Genomic DNA, 17888 nt, shown 5'->3' with positions numbered 1-17888 from the left:
TACTGAAGACAGCGTAACTTCTACAAATGTCAACAATGGTGATACAATTTTGGCAGGAGTTTTAATCAAGATGTGAGAACCTAACATAAACACAACACTCAAATCAATTGACTAAAAGCGTCACCTGGCAGTTGTTTCGGGAACTTTTTGATCGAGGTGGTATGCTAGGTAACTTCAACACATTCTTATTGGGTTGGGTTCCTGGGCACGAAGGACACGAGAGAAATGAAATAGCGAACCATCTAGCTAAACAAAACCCTAATTGGTTCTGAACCTTTATGTGGACTTACATAGCGTCACATCAACGAAATTCTTAGGAGGTGGGAGGCGAAGAAGTTCATTAAACACTGGCGAAATTCTATCGGTCAGCGACAAGCGAAACAATTCCTAACGCCAGACAGAGGAATTTCTGATAAGCTACTTTTACTCAGCAAAGTAGACTGAAAGCTTCTAACTGGTTACTTTACAGGCCACTATAACCTGGGATACCACTTAAAAAATCATCTGCCGATTCTGTGAAATGGACACTGAAAATTCAGAATAAATTTTTTGTAAATGTCCTGCAGTAGGCAGAAAATGGCTACACCACCTTGGTCCTACTATTGTGCCTGCATATAAATTATGGAACAATAAACCCCAGCTTATTTTTAAAAAGCCTTAAGGGGGGAAGCTGGTCTAGAATTTTGAAAAAATCGAAAAAATTTTTTTTGTCTTGAAAGGTGCTTTAGGGTCTTAGAAATAATATACCAAATGAGGGATGTCAGCAAAAATGTCTAAATGCCCAAATTTTTCATTCGACGGCAGTGCCTCGCAGGTATGCCCCGAACGCTACTTACAACTTTAAACGCGTTTTTCTCGAAATCACAACTGGCCGAAGACATAACTCGAACAAATCTTTACCGATTCTTACGAAATTTTGACAATACATTCGAAATACCTTTCTCCGGAGACGTACGTAGGATTTTTTATTTATATTACATAGTTTTTTTTTTAATCAACAATTTTATGTCGTTCTTTATAGTGAAAATTGTAACTTTTTGTTCAAACGTGCACCATTTCGCGAAAAAACAAAATATCGAAAAAATCCTACGTACGTCTCTTTCTGTTGTTATATAGAAACTAAAAAAATTTTATTTTTTGATCCAGGACAAAAATTAAGGAGTTTACGTCTTCGGCAGTGGACCCACTAGAAAAAAAGGCGCTTTAGGAGAACTGCTGGACAGCGGCCATTTTGAAATTAATTCAGACGAAAAATTTTGTATTTGTACCATGAAAGCTATATTATTAAACCTATTTCACAGATTTTCGATTGATTCCTTTGTTGAGTCAAAATAAATTCATAAAATATGCCCATTTTTTGCGCTCTAGACCAGCTTCCCCCCTTAAAATATATGCTACCTCAGCAGGCTTTGCACAATAGATTTCTTTTCGTTGCATTGCGCAGTAGTGCAATAATAATAATAATCCCTAAATTTACACCCTTTTAAATGCAATTCACCAAACTTCTTTTCGTCTTGCAGCAAACTCTATATCAATACAAACCTATGAAGTCATGCGTGTAAAATCTACTGGTGCTGTCTGTTTTTTCAAAATACTCGTAAACTGTGTAGTTGTAACGTAGCAGACCCGTATGCTTTAGACCAAAGCAGAAACGAAATCAATAAATACCATTCGGTAAACCTATTCGATGGGCCAAATGTGTACAAAAACGATTAACATTCAACAGTTGTCTTTCGCTGGGCTGTGCGTGTTTTTTGTTACTTCTGTTTGCGAGGAATGTCAGTGCAGTCACGTAGGAAGGCAAATAAATAAAAGACAAAACTAAATACGTAGACAAAAAGACGAAAAATGTGGTATTGTAGACTACACGTCCAGCCCTTCCGTCACACTTCTTTGGCCGGCACTACGATGACTGACACCAACACTTAGAAGCAGCAGAATAGTAATAGGCGTTTCAGTATGTGTATGTATGTGTGTGTGTGCTTGAAAAACCAATTGAATAAAACAGGTCCAAGAGCCTAAGAGATTACATGTGGCAGCAACAAGTTGCCAAATATTGCTAACGCTTGTTTAAGCAGTTGTTCTACCGGTGGATACACACAACTTGCGTATATTTTACTAACTCTGCTACCACTACAACTACTAATGCAATATATGTGTATGTATACAGTTTATATGTATGTGCTGTAGTAACAACTGAAATGGCTTATAAAACAAAGTACGGTATTTTAGATTTATAGAGGTTTTTCTTATATAAAAGTAGATTTGTATTTGGCACCCCCTTAGGAGAAGCTTTGATATGCACCATTTAGGCCGATCTGACACGGTCGCGTGCTTGAAATCTGTGGCATGCGAGAATAGTTCGATTGAATGTAAATTTTGTTTTACTTATGATAAACGGCTGTCCTCTTGCGAGGGACCAACTTGGACAAAATTCTAAATTTGAAAAGAACCAGACAGGTGGAAATAAGGAAGAAAGGCCTTTCTTCTGGCTTGTAGGGTGAAGACCAACAATGGCGATTTACGTTCGTATTATCCGCTTTAAGCGACTGATGAATTTTACCAGCTGTGTGATATTTAAAGCCGCAATATCCGCAGGTGTAACGAAAAAGTGAGAACCCAGATGCCTGAACCTTTGCCCGACGAGAGGGAGAAGAAAGTGATTCCAGATTCTAGACGAAGGCAGCTGGGAAGAAAATGCTGAGATGATTCCATCTCGTCCTCCAGACAGCTTTTGCAGAAAGGACTTGAAGCAATCCAAATCCCTACCGCATGGACACCTAACGGACAATGTGCGGTAAGGATACACACCACATTCGAGAGTTGCCGCTTTGTTAGCCTTAGAAGTTCCTTCGAGCGCCTCCGATCTACCCGTGGCCAGAAGGATCTCACGACTTTGCGCACTAGCCTAGGCGGGGGCCAAAAAACCTAATCTACGGGAAGTCACCCAGACATACATGAAAGGCGCGCTGCATATAGCTTACGCCTTCAGAACGGCGTTTGATGATGCAAACTGTGTAATAACTGGAAAGCTACCTCTGAAGCTCTTGGCACATGAAATAAATCGGCTCAACACCAGTACAAAAAGCTACTGAGCGAATGCTGATAATAGGCTGGTGGCAGCAGCGGTGGGATCAGTCACAAAGCGGGCGTTGCACTTACAAACTCATACCTCGTGTTGATTAGTAGCTACTAAGAAATTATGGAGACACAGACTATCACCTGTCGCAGTTGCTCAGCGGGCATGGTTGTCGGGAATACCTGCATTGTTTTAAGCTGGCAGACAGCGCTTTCTATCCGAACTGCCCGAATACTGACGAAAGCGCAGAATACGTGACTTTTTATTGCGTCCGCTTTAGAGAGGAAAGAGCTATTCTCAAACAAGCGCTGGATCATCAACCATCCTCCAGAATCCTCATACGAGATATGTGCGCAACTAGCCGTAAGGCGGAGGCAGCCTAAACGTTCGCAAGTGAGATCATGACGCGACTCCGACGATTGGGAGCGCAAAGCAATGCAGCAACAGTTACAGCAGCAGCAGCAGAGAAGGCGGTCAGTTTCTGACGAACCGACGAGAAGCATAGACTTTTGAGTGAAACACTCAAAACAATATCGTACAGAAGATAAGACCGTAGTGGGTTAATATAACACTACTGCAGCTTTTCCGATGTCTCCTTAGAAGCACCTATAAACGCAATGGAAGTAATTGGGACGATCGACAGTATATAGCCTCATATGCCGACAGGAGAGGAACTGAGCTAATACCTTTTTCGGTGCGTGTAAATATGTGCCTACATAAATTTTGGGCTTAATAAAATACAGCATCAGAAGACCTAGAAATCAGAGCAATAAATACACAAAACATAAGTGGAAGAGGACGTAGAACGTAGTACCGCCAAGTTTAGAAATAGAAAATCCCCGAGGCCAGATCAAATTGCAAATAAAATTATAAAGTACAGTAGAGGTTTTTTCGGTCTTGCTGATTTTTTAACCCCATTCTGCAAATTCGCACAGTCCCTTCGGCCTGGAAGCACAGCTAAACGCTTCCTATCATCGAAAAGAGCGAAAAGAATCTGCTAGACAACTATAAGGGAGTTAGTTACCTTGCCTAGCTCCGTGCTAAAACTTTTTACTAAAATAGCTGACTTTTACTAAAAGCTGACTATATTGCGGAAACTGGCATTGCAGAAGAACAACAAGGATTCAGACGGAACATATCGACAATAGATGCCATCTTTACCTTGCGACAGCTCATCGAGAAGGCTAAGGATTCATCGACCTGAATCTCAACACCGAAAATAACACTTCCGTCAAGACTAACAATGAAATACCAACCCCAATACCGGTGGCAACAGGGATAAGATAAGGCGATAGCTTAAGTTCTACACTATTCAATCTGATTATGGACGCCATAATAAAGGGTTTTCCAATAAGAGGTATTGTTTTAATATTCAAAGAAAAATTTCGTTGTTTGTGTGGCACGTAGCGCCGTCTTGTTGACAATAAACGTTGCCCAGATCAATACCATCCAATTCCGATCATAAAAAATCGTTAATCATCTCTCGATAGCGCAATTCATTCACATTCATTTTCGAAAAAGTAAGGTCGAATGACTCCGCCGGACCATAAACCGCACCAAACAGTCACACGTTGATTTTCTGAGTCCCAGATCCGACAATTTTGCTTGCTGACGCAGCCACCGAGGTAGAAGTGGAAATGGGCCTCATCACTCAAGATGACTTTCGATGGAATTCCGGATCATTTTCATGCATTTCAACGACCCAATCAGCAAAGACACGACGTTGTTGATGATCGGTCGGCTTGAGTTCTTGTGTTAACTGGACTTTATAAGCCTTATGACCCAAATCTTTATGCAAAATACGGTGTAATGACGTTTGTGTAATGCCCAATTTCAAAGAACGACGAGGAATGGACAAACCTAGGTTTTTTTCAACACTTTCGGCTACAACAGCAATATTTTCGGCTGTTCGTGAGCGACGTGCACGGGTTTTATTCTTCACATCACTAACTTGTCCCAACAGCTCGAATTCCGAATTTTTTTCACCAATTTCTGTATTGCGGTCCGTCAAAGTGCTTCACGATGACCGAAAAATGTTCGAGTTTTACGAACCGTCTCTGCCAAAATCGAAATTTTTTTTTCTTCCCTCATCTTATAGTAAATCATTTCAAGAATGTTGTGTCAAAATTTTAAGTGGATCGGAGCAGAACTCTCAAAGTTATAGCCTTTGTAGGCACTCTACCTCGAATGCGGAGCATCGATAATTTTTCAGAGTCATTTTTTCAAACGCGTTTTTCCCGAAACGACTTCTTAAAAGTCGGTGCCAATCACAACTCCGAAACTATTCAACCGATTCTTTTCAAATTTGGCACACGTTTTCTAAATCAAAAATACCTCCCCCTCCCACTGTTTTTTTTTATTTTTTTTTTTTTAAGGTTGTTTTTCACTTACAAATATGGCGAAATTTTTCGCCAAAAATGCGCGTTTTACGTTTTTTTTGCCACCAAAACTACAAAAATGAAAAAAAAAAAATTGTATTCATGTGGGGGGGAGCATTACGTCATACTTTAACTGAAAAATTCGACTTTTTTAGTTTCAGATGATTGTACGTCGAATGCCGATTGGCACCGCAGAGCACCTCTCGAAAAACATATCTCCAAAAAAACTCTGTCATGGGCTTATTTGTCAGTATTTTATTATTAAAATTTTTTAAAAACTTATTGAAAAGATGTACAATAACATGCAACTGATTTTATTAAAGTATCTTAAGCCATATTTCTGTAAAAAATTCAAAAAAAAAAGTGTTTTTTTTTTAGCGCTAAACCCTACCACCCCCTTAAATGAAACGTGAGCATATTTGTTACTCGTAAGCCCACACTGCCAAGCATGCACTCATTGGTGTATGGCTGTGTATGTACACACTTGCTGTATGAATATTTTCTTTAGCATACTCTTCAAGCTTGACAGTTGTTATGAACACCGTTGCTAGTGCCGCTAGACCAAATTTTTGTGCTCCACTCTCAACACTAGAAGTTAGTAACAGAGAGCATGCAATAGTACCTATACTCGTACGTGTATAATGCAATATTAAGCCAAACCTCAACACATACACACACACACAAACAATAAACACACAAGCCGCTCAGAGCAAAAAGCAACCGCCAATGAGTGAATTTGGTGTGTCGGCAAAGCTAAGAGTGAGAGCCAGGTTTTTATATTGACCTGCTTGCATACACACTTACACACATATGCGTTTTTGTTATGGCAGGAGAAGCAAGTGGAACACATGCACACGTACACATTCACACATGCATGACTGAGTAGAAACCGCAGCAAGTGGGCAAGTAAAACAGAATTAAGCCAAGCAAAGGGAGACCTGTGCTAAGCAAAGGGAGACTCTGGTGTCAAGCAGGGAGTAACTGAGTTTATCGGCCAATGTACGTACGAAGGTGTAAAGCAAATGGCCAGAAATGTCAGTTCCAACCTGACAGTTGTCTGTTTTACTGTGGGTTTCTCCATTTCGTTTTGACATTTGGCTGGCACACTCTTGACGTTTACTACACTCCATCACTGTGGCCATTGTGTCCGTCCACTTGCACACGAGTTGTGTGTTGCTTACAGAGCTGTTGCTTTGTTTATTCTAGTAAAGTTTCGTAACAGTTTGATTTTCTATTTTGTTATTGTGAAGTGTTTTGTTTGTGTTTGAAGTAGTATTGTTCGATTGCTGCTGCTGTTTAACTATAAATTCTTTGTTTTTTTCCTGCTGAATTAAAAACAAGAGGCATAAACAACCCAAAATGTCATGTACGAGTAAAATTATCCTCCAACTTTTGGTTATCTGCACTGCGTTGTGTGGCACTGCCTTGGCTATCAATTGTTACGTCTGTGACGCCTCCGACACCCAAACGCCCTTCCAGTGTGGCGAATGGTTTGAACGTTTCGACGAGCCAGACATACAGCCGCAGAATTGCTCGAATGTGCACGATGCCAAGTTCTGTATTAAGCATATCGGCCGCTATGAGGGTGGCATTGGCGCGAAGCGATTCTGCTCCTCCAAGGATTTGGGCAACTATTGTGATTATGTGAAGAACAAAGGTGATCGCATGGATTATCGTTCGTGTATCTACACTTGCAGCACAGATGGATGCAATGGAGCGAGTAGTCTGCGGCCTTGGATAGCCGCCATTGTGGCGTCATTGTTGTTGGCCGCCAGGTTTTGGTGCTGCTGAGCGAAGTGGTCAATAATAAGTCAAGTCATGCGTGAAAATGGCTGAATAACACGAAATAAATAGTTTAGAAGTTAGAAATTTACTTATAATTAATTGCAATGCAGTAAAGTGCCTTCGCTGCCGCTGTCACTCGAATTGTTAGTGTGACGAAGAACAAATTTTTGCTACACCAAATAGTGTTTGATAAATATTTTAAAGAAAATTATGAATAAATAACAATAAATAGTAATAATATATTTTAATATTTTAAATAAAATTTTCAATCAAAACGTAGGTGTTTCATTTTTTATTTTTATTTTTTCTATAAAATATTACGCTTTAAATGCGCTTTTGTTGTGTAGATATTTGTTGTACACACCTAGATTTACTTTTCTCTTTGGGCGCACTCTCAGTGACGTCAGGTATGTATTTATGTATGTATGCATAGGAAATGCTTGAAGGCCTAAAAAGCGAGCGCGATAAACCTGGCTTACTCAAGCACTCAATCACGGCGCTACTCTTAATGCCACTCACTTAGCCATTTAGGCAAATCGTTTGCTCGATCTTTCTCTCTCTCTTTTGCTCTCTTGATACTTTTACATCTCTTGCAAGTTTTGTACATACATACGCACTTATTCTAAATAGCGCTTATGTTTTGGATGTTAAAATTTTGTAACTATCAGCAATGCTGCTCGGCAGTTCGCCGAATTGAGACAATCTTTAATTATTTGAACATTTGACCTCCATCAGATTCTAGATTGCCGTTTCAATTGGCTTACACTTGCAGGTTTCATTGTGATGTAAAATAAAGGGTGTTTTTACAGAGCTAGCAAAAACGTTGTTTTTTGTAGCGAACATCTTTCGATAGGCAATGCAAAAGACGGGAGTTAAACCATCTAAAGTACGACACGTATCACAGGTGTTACGACGGCAGGCAATAAGAGTCGCTTGCGCATTCAGAAACGTCTCTGACGACGCGATTTGCGTTATCGCCGGAAAACTCCCTATGGATATACATACACGTACGAGAAATGTGTCGTCTCTATGATTGGCACGGAGCGAACCCATCAAAGGAGAAAAAAACCACAGAACGTCTGCAATTCATAGAAGAATGGCAACATAGATGGGATCTATCAGTCAATGGCCATTGGATCCATAGCTTATACCTGAAATTGCACCATGGGTGACGAGGAAACATTTAGCATGTTGCAGAAGGCATTTGGTGATTCGACCATGTCGCAGAAAAATGTTTATAAGTGGTACAAAGACGTCAAAGAGGGTCGAGAACGTGTTGATGACTTGGAGCGCTCCGGACGACCATCGACGTCAACAGATGACCAACACGTCAATAAAGTGAAGGAGTTAGTGCCCAAAAATCGTCGGTTGACTGTTAAAGACCTTACTGATATGATCGGAATATCAGAAGGATCTGTGAAAACCATTTTGAAAGACCATTTGGGCCTACGAAAAGTCAAATCTCGTTTGGTACCGAAAACTCTCAATTTCTTGGAAAAAAGTCGTCGCGTTAATGTGTGTGAAACAATGCTTTCAGACTATCAGGACAAGCTCAAATGCATCATTACGGGAGATGAAACTTGGATTTATGCTTACGACCCTGAAACAACCGACCAATCAAGCGAATATCGTGCTAAAGGCGAGGCCAGACCGAAAAGAGCACGTCAAAGTCGTTCAAAAATAAAGGTCATGATGACAGTTTTTTTCGATTTTCGTGGTGCGGTGCACTATGAATTCCTTCCACCTGGCTGGAAGCTGAATCGAAGAAGGTGCTGATGGTTATACCGGAAATGGACTATTTGGCATGTTTCGGGGATTGGAAAAATCGTTGGCATAAGTGTATTTCATCGAGAGGGGATTATTTTGAAGGGGATGAAATTGATTTACAAGAATAAATAAAGATTTTTCATTTTACAACCAAATTCACCTTAATTTTTGCCTACATTTGGCACGGATGTTTTCCATTGTATCCCCACTATTTTAAATTGGCAGACTGCTCCAACACGATCGAGATGCAGAGCATGTCATCTTGCAATGTGACCGTTTTCGAGACGAATGTCAAACATTGGAAATACTACTTGGACTCCCGTTGCAGGTGAACAATGTGATACCAGACATATTCAGCAAAAATAATGCAGTCCCACCGATATGCAGAGTGGGCAGCTGAAGCGTAGGAACTCTTGAGCAAGGAGGCACTAACTGTTTGACTCACGACAATATCAGACGGGAACAAGTCGAAACTAACAAATCTGATGTCGCATTCTTCAGATGTAACAGATGCTTTAAAAATCGAAGCAATTGAGACTTTGGCTGACATGAAATATACCTACAAGTACGTCAAAAGGAGAGGACGCAGAAACCAATTGTGGTCAACAGACACAAAAGCTGTAAGGATGAAGGTATAAGAAGACGAGCCTATGGCAAGAAGCTGGCTACAAATATGGTGGACCCAGACGTGGGTGAATAGAACTGGTACACGTTATGGACGCCGTTCTGGGCCCTCCCGAAGTAATGCAGAAAGTAGTTCCGGGAGGGAAATCTCCCCAGAAAAGGAGGGATTGTTTTAGTGGCCACACCACTCAAAGCAGTACACGATGGTCGCTGGAAGTGCAAAGACATTTTCAACCCAACCTCACCCACCAAAAGAAAAGTACTGCAAAAGGCTTAAGCGAATTTGAGTAAGGAAACAATTTTAAATTTTTCATAATTTTTCTTGTTGATTGGCGCGATAACCGCTAAAGCGGTTTTGGTCAAGTTAAAAAGCGCTTCAGCCGCTTCTTTCTCTTGCTAATTGGCGCCAGTTGGACAAATAAAGTGAAGCCACGTGTTTCTCCACCTGATCTTTCCAACGCAAAGGTCCTCTGCCACTGCTAACACTAGCTGGTACCGTATCGAATACTTTTCGAACCGGAGCGTTTGTATCCATTCAGACGACATGACCGAACCGTCGATGGAGCCGCTGAATCCTTTGGCTTACTGAGACTGCAAAAAATGTGTACAAGAAATTCCAAATACATAACAGAAATTCGTAGTCAAGCTCAGCCTAGTCCAAAACGTTCATCACCTCGTAGAAGACATTTTCGCTTTCTCTCTTACAGCTTGAACGAGCTAAAGTATTTTTCCTTTGTTTGAACAGATTTTAGATAAAAGCGGCATGCTGCAAAGTCTGCTGAAGAAAGTGAATGACATAGCACATGGATTGTGTATTTCTGTAAAAGCCTACTGTTGGATAAATGAATGAATAAATTAGCGCAGTATCTTGCAGGATACCTCATAACTAGCCCTTCTACTATGCAGACAAACTTTCTTTGTTCAGCCATGGAGCTCAACAACAACGTAAAGGTGGTAATGCTGACTAAGTTGAGTTGACCTCAGTAACCCACTGAAGATGGTTAGATCCAACCAGATTATCAATTTCTTCCAATATTGTCATAGATCTTTGAAAATGGAAAGCCGAGCCGGCCAAGATTTACATAGACTGGCAAATTGTAATTGACTTTCAGAACCAACAACTAGACTACAACTTTCCGGATGTGCGTGATGAGCTGAATCTGAATTTGAATCTGATAATCACAAGATATTACCGCTTAAAAGGAGGAAAGACGCGTTTTTGGCTATGTTTAAGTTTACTTATGTAATTTCGTAAGATTTTACACAAGCGTTAAATGATTTTTGTATGGAAACGAGAGGTACAACTTTCGAAATAGCAGCAGGCCTCATGCTAAAGATCTGGCAGTCGTCATCGGCATATAGGCAACTCCTTTTCGTGCTGTCGAATGCAGCTTTGAAATCGACAAAAAGATGGAGTGTGCCGATTCTTCTTTCATCGGTATTTTCCAAGCCTTGGCGTATTGTGAAGATTTGGTCGATTGTGGATTTTTCAGGTCTAAAGTCACACTGACAAGGTCCAGTCAGTTGGTTGATGGTGGACTTCAGAGATGGCGGAATATAGAGCATTGAGATATACCAGGGAATTGTAATGAAAGAGGGCACTACCACTCGCCTCCCTCTTGGTATGGAGATTGTAGACATACCTCTCTCAACCTACAAACTGCGCGGTGCAAGTAGCTCTTGTCAATTCAGCTAACCCGACGCGGGTTGATAGTCTGACATGTAATGCTACAAAAAGAATTTGACCAAAATGGGATGTCTACCGCCACTTAATCGGGAAAGGAAAAACGTCTCTATGTTGGTTGATTTTATCATAGGCCTTTCTCTTCTAGGTCGACATGCTCAAAGATTGAACGTACCTCATTTCGACTATTGCAGAAGCTGCTCGAATGAGGAGGAGGAAGAGTCTGTCGAACATCTTTTCTGTTATTGTCTCGCGTGGCATGTCATTAGGTTAAGATACTTCAGCTCATCGTTCTTGAATGATTCTGATGGCCTCTTAGGAATATATTTACTAAGCCAGATCAATGGGTTTGCACTTAAAATAAAATGGGTTTAACGAAGAGTAGCAGGTAAACCTGTCCTGTGCTATCCCGACGGAACGGCAATGGTCTAAATGAGTTTCTCTACTTACCTCCTTATTTAGTGCTTACAAATAATAAAAAAAAAATCAAATGCTTATAATAAAGGCACCCCTTTTTCTTATACAAAATCAAAGATTCTGTGATGCGCAAATGCTTAAAGGATGACCGCCAAACTAATTTTCTAATCGCTGTAAGTTTCCAAGTTATCAAATTTCCATTGAATTGACATTTAAATTTATTATTTCGAATTAACAGTTCATTACGATTGAGAATTGAGCAACATTTGTTGACGACGCAGAAAGATCTGAGTAAAGATTATACTGAAGATCTAGAAAGGCAGAGAAATTTATATAGTTTATATAGTTTACTTTGTTTTTAAATTTTTATTTTTTCAGAATTCTAAGAAAAGAAGCTTATTAAAAAAACTATTAGATTTTGTTCGCATTTTTAGCTCATAATGTCTCATCATCATTTTTCTTATATAATTCGAGTAAATCGTTTGGGATTCCTATTAAGAGCTAAAAGCTCACAAACGCTGAATACTGAATGACCAAAAGCAATTTAGAAAAAAGGGACTCAATAGGGGCATAAATATTTTCTATTTAAATAAAATACAGAATAATTGAGATATATGAGAGGGGTTCTGTAAGTCCCCGCGTTAGAAATGAACACACCATTTTTTCAATCAGTACTCCGACCATTTCTTAACCCTTCCAAAAAATAGGATTTGTCGAACTCTTCAAAATACGTCTCTGTCTCGGCAATGACTTCCTCGTTTGAACTAAATTTGTTTCCCGCGAGCCATTTCTTCATGTGAGGGAACAAGAAAAAGTCGCAGGGAGCCAGCTTGGCTTAATACGGGAGTGCGGCAGCAATTCATAAGGCAATTCATGCAGTTTGGCGGCAACAACTCCGTATGAATGTGCTAGTGTGTTATCGTGGTGAAGCAGGCACCTTCTTTTGCGCCAAATGCGGCCGTGTCTCCTTCAATTTTTCGCGAAAGCGTTCCAAGAACTCACTGCAGTATTGTCAAAAGATCGTTCTTCCTTTTTCTAAAAAATCAATGGGGATGCCGTCGTTTGCATTTAAAAAAATCTTCTCCATGCGCTTTCCGGCCGATGGGACTGTCTTCGTCTTCTTTGGGGCAGATTGACGGGGAGGAGAAATCCATTGTTATGATTGTTGCTTAGTTTCTGGTGGGTAATGATGAATCCAGGTTTCATCAATGGTGACAATTCGACTCAAAAATTCTTTCAGACTTCGCTTAAATTGCTCCAAACAGCCTCTCGCTCTCTCTGCTCTCGCTTAAATTGCTTCGAAGTTAACAGCCGCATCCGTTTGTTTTTCACCGTGAGCAGTCGCGTCAACCAACTGGCCGACATTTTTTTCATCGCTAACTTATCATGTAAAATATTAATCTACGTTCCGGTCGACACACTTATGGCTTCTGTTACTTCGCGCACTTTCGTTCGTCGATCAGCGAGAATCGTGTCGTGGACTTTTTTAATGATTTCCTCGGTAACCACGTCTGCAAGGCGTCCTGGTCGTTCCTCATCAAAAACGGATGATCGTCCACGTTTAAATTCGTTAAACCAATATCTAACTGTGTTCATAGATGGCGAAGCCGCCCCATAGACAGCAACCAACTTTGCTTTTATCTTTGGAATTACCGAACGCGACTGGTCTTTTCCCATCTTAGCGAAAATCCCGGAACACGTCTTACTCGAATAGTTGCCAAGTCCAAGCTAACCTATAATCAGTCTGAAACTTGCTTTGCCGTCGTTTGATAGATGGCAGCACACGATGATAACACCAACTTCCCTCAGGAACCGCACTCGTAGCATTGAAATTTATTCCAAGTAAAGTTGAGGTATCGAAGTCGACACCTCATATGACTCTTTGACCCTTTACGGGTGATGTCGTTCGGATCTCTTCTTAAAATGTGTCCAAACCATCCGCACTTTTGTTTTGAGCATTTCCATTCTCATTGTAGTTTGGTTCGTCATGGCCCTCAAGTTTTGGTTGGATATTTTGTTGGGTCAGAAGACGCGAAGTACTGTACGGAAGCAACGGTTCACAAATGCTTGTAAGCGTTGCAAGTCTCCAAGCTTCGCAGCCGTGCAATAGAGTGGAATATTTTAATTTTGGTGTTATGAGTGATCACAGATCCACTCGTGGTGGATCGTATCGAACGCTTCTTTAAAGTCTACCAAAATATGATAGAGAGGGTTTGTCACTCTACTGATGATCGGAAACCCGCCTGTGCCGCCCTGAGTTTTGGTTGAAGAGCCGTCGATAAACATTTATTGAAAATTTGGGCGATTATTTTGTTCACCGAACTCAGCAGAAAGATCACATTTTTTGGGTAAGTGGATTATAGCACTCTCTTTTAACTCATTAGGAAGTTGCCCGGTTGTCCAGAAGTCATCGATTACTTAGTTTTCTATTGAACTAATTATGTTGTGCGATGAACAGTCACAAATATTATAGGTGTTTATTGGTGCAGGAGAGAGTATGCAGATGTAATATTTTTTCCAGGTTTCGAGTTGCTTTTCTGTCGTGGTAACGAAGTGACCGAAAGAGTTTTTGAGTGGACTATCAGCGATTTGAGTGTCACTGTTAGTCAGCTTTTTCGTTACTCTGTACAGATCTCTAGTTCGGTTTGTTTCTGCAGCGGATTGAGCTTCTGAAACAAGCGTATGCGCATACGTTACGTATATCTCGACGGAACCTCTCCAAGTACGACTTATCGCGATGTGGTCAATCTGATTTTCACTAATGTGATCAGGCGTGACCCAATATGGGTGAGTTTGTCAACACGTTTGTGTCCGCCACAGAACAGCACAGAACGGTGTACGATGGAATAGCCTTGTCGAGGCCCTATGCTCCTGAGAGGAGTGAACAAGGAAAACAAAAAGTGTGCCTCCAATGACGAGATTGTTATTGGTGCAGAACTCAACAAACATGTCTCAATTTTCGCTCATTCTCTCCAGACCATGTCGTCTCGTTACGCTTTCCATGCTTGTATTGTCCGAGCCAACTTGTGCATTAAAATCTCCGAGCAGCTTTGTTATGTTTGCGTTAGCAACTACTTTGCTTGATAGAAGGCTATAGAAAGCCTCCTTCTCGGAATATAGAGCTGCTTCTGTAGGTGCGTAACGCTGAATGCAGTAGATGTTATGAAACCGAGAACGAAATCGGGCGATTATCGTGCGGTCTGAGAGGGGGTTTCCATTCTAAAAGAGCTGCGTTTGCTTTATTAGATAAAAGAAGACCTACACCGCTGGATCTTGGTTGACCACGAGGTTTGCCGGAGTAGAAGAAGATTAATCCTTCTTTTATTGTTATTGAGTCAGATTCAGGCCATCTGGTTTCACTGAGTGCTAGAAAAAGGTGTGTATAGCTTAAGAATTCTTTGCTAACTTCAGCAGACGTGATGTTACCAAAAGTGTACGAATGTTCCAAGTTCCAAATCTGGTACTATTTTTCATGCCAAGGATCATCGAATTTTGAGCGGGTTGTTTATTCCGAGGTTTATTCGTTGTGGTTTCATTGATAGATTTGTGTTTAAATTAGGCAGGTTATCAGCCTATTTCTCCGATTCTGGCGCCGAGATGTCGGATTTAGACCCCAGACGTGCTGCCAGCACGTCAGGGATGATTAGGTTATATTTTGCCTATAATCGGTCATCAAAGCCTCGTTAGTTTTGAAAGAGGGAATACCGCGTGAAGTTGAGGTTGATATTTGGGAGGGATAGGCCATACCCTAGGATCATAAAGTACCGGGAATGTCCAATTTAAATGAACCGCGCACGTGGGAACCGGTCCATATTTTTTTCTTATGTTGGTGGGACTCTAAGACACACATCTGTTACTATTCATTCGTTTTGAAGCGTTTGAGAGATGCTGTACGTCGCAAACGGGCGGAAATATGGGCAATTAATTCTTCGATTTTACATGATAATAACGCGCAATTGCACCGAGCCCAAATTGTGCTGGATTATTTTGCTAAACACCAAGTAAACACTATCGTGCAAGCCCCGTATTCACCTGATATGGCCCCGTGCGACTTCTTTTTGTTTCCCAAGTTGAAGTTACCACTTCGTGGAAAGAGATTTCAGTCGATAGACGAGATCAAAGAGAATACGACGAAGGAGCTGAAGGCAATCTCTTCGTCTGGCTACCAGGGGCGCACGGAGGACTGGGTTAAACGTTGGCATCTGTGTGTTGCTTCAGACGGGGCATATTTTGAAGGAGATAAAATAAATTTGGCCTGAAATTTAACTCTGTTTTGTTTCATTTAAACATTTCCGGTACTTTCTGATCGCATCACCAGCCTTTTTTGCCCACATTTGATGGCACTCTTAGCTCGAAACACCATTTGATCTTAACAAAATAAAAGTTTTGGATTTTGTAAATATTCAGACACTGTTTACAGTTTTCTAAAACACAAAAAGTATGGCAATTTGGAGCTTTAATTTGTGTTAAGGGGACGGTGGTCTAGGAATTTAAAAAAATCGATTTTTTGTTTTTTCAATATTTCGGAAGTATAGGCTTTTAAGAATATACTGCCAAATTTTCATGCGGAAATTCCCTATATTATAGCATCTACAGCCCATTATTTAGGTAAAGAGTGGTCCGCGCGCTCCTGTACCTCAAACTTTAAACTCATTTATCTTGGAACGACTTTCTTCGGCACGGCGGGGATGAAAACAAAAAAACTATTCAACCGAATCACTTGAAATTTGGATATGTTGTTCAAAACATGTATCGCTATCGTCGGAACTAGAATCATAATTTTATTTAAATAATTTCCTATTTTTTAAACTAAAAAACTAGTAAAAAAAACCGATTTTACGAACTTTTTCTTCAAAAGTGCGCCATTTTATCAATTTTTCATTTTTTCGATTTGTTCTTGTTCAGACCATAACTGCACTCTTTCTGATTAAGAATCTTCTTGATGAGTAGAAGTCTCGAAATCATCTACGCCGTCCGGGTTCGATTTTTTGAGAGGGTCATCTTCAGCGGCATTTTTATAATAATAAATATTGTTTCAAAAGTAAAAAAAAAATTTTTTTGTATGCTCAATAAACGTACTAATAAGCCCGAAAAGTTGAAATATCGTTTTTTAAATGTTTAATGGCAAAAAAAAAATCGTGAAAATAGGTGAAATTTTCGTGCTCTAGACCACCGGGTACCCTTAAGGCCTGGGTACCCTTAAGGCCCTAATGCCCTGTTGAGTGAAGCGTAACTAACTGCTATTCTCGTGTTTTGCGAATATCTCTTTGTTAGCTTGAAATTTACAGTTTGTCAAGATCACAACTTTCGCAAAACAATGCCCACAAATAAGCCAACAAACAAAAGGAACAACAAAGCCAACGTATTTAATTTAAATGCTGTTTTTTGTATTTTATTCTCAAATGAGAAAACTGCCTTTGCAATGTTTCAAGAAAAAAAAAATAAAAAAATAAAAAATGCGAAAAAATAAATGTCAGAAAAATCACAAAGTGAACAAAAATTTGACAAACTATGCGTGAATTACGGTATTGAATTCGAATTTTTTGCGTATGTTTGCTCAAACTGAAAGTTGTCAGCCGCCACCGCAATGTGAGCAGCAGCAGCAACAAATACCATTTGTCATTTGCCATTATAACCTACTTACAAAACATATAATCGAATGCACAACAAATGCTTCGTGTCGCGTTGTGTTGTCATAGTAAAATCGATCATGTAAAACCGACGCTGGTGACGGCGGCGCTGATCAACTGCGATCACAATGACATTTCAGTTCAATTCACTCCAATTCGCATTTAGGTTGCTGCCACTTAAATGTTTGCTGTTGGTAATGTTTTTGTTGCTGTTGTTGTTGTAGCTCCAGCTGCCATTGTAACAGAAGTGCTATTCTATTTGATTATTGATTTCTTTGATCGAACTTTTGTGGGTGTGCATGTGCATATGTGTGTGTATGTTTGAGTTATACTGTTATTGTAAGTGTGAGATGTAGCGGAGTGACAGTTGCTGGGCTTCTTTTGCAATCACAAGCAAATGGAAAGATTATACAAATATTTATTTAATTTGCTGATTGTAAAATGCCAATAACATGAAATGTCTTCAAAATCATTGCTTGGAAATATGCATTCAAGTAAAAGAGTGAAAATGTGCTTTTGAAATT

The 17888-nt window shown here is 40.2% G+C and overlaps 1 protein-coding gene across 1 annotated transcript; it reads left to right on the top strand.

Annotated features, from left to right (window-relative positions):
• Window positions 1-6487: 6487 nt before the first annotated feature.
• Window positions 6488-7451, top strand: LOC129237774 (uncharacterized). The gene has a single exon (XM_054872708.1). The coding sequence runs from the start codon at window positions 6817-6819 to the stop codon at window positions 7246-7248; it is 432 nt and encodes a 143-aa protein (XP_054728683.1). The 5' UTR covers window positions 6488-6816; the 3' UTR covers window positions 7249-7451.
• Window positions 7452-17888: the final 10437 nt, after the last annotated feature.

The sequence above is a fragment of the Anastrepha obliqua genome, chromosome 2 (assembly GCF_027943255.1).
Source record: "Anastrepha obliqua isolate idAnaObli1 chromosome 2, idAnaObli1_1.0, whole genome shotgun sequence".
In the NCBI taxonomy this organism is placed as follows: Eukaryota; Metazoa; Arthropoda; class Insecta; order Diptera; family Tephritidae; genus Anastrepha; species Anastrepha obliqua.
The sequence above is the reverse complement of the archived record's forward strand: the minus strand, read 5'-3'. Positions and strand labels throughout refer to the sequence as shown.

What these genes read in the sequence shown, in the direction of transcription:
- LOC129237774 (XM_054872708.1), top strand. Translation starts at nt 6,817, where the DNA reads ATGTCATGTACGAGTAAAATTATCCTCCAACTTTTGGTTATCTGCACT.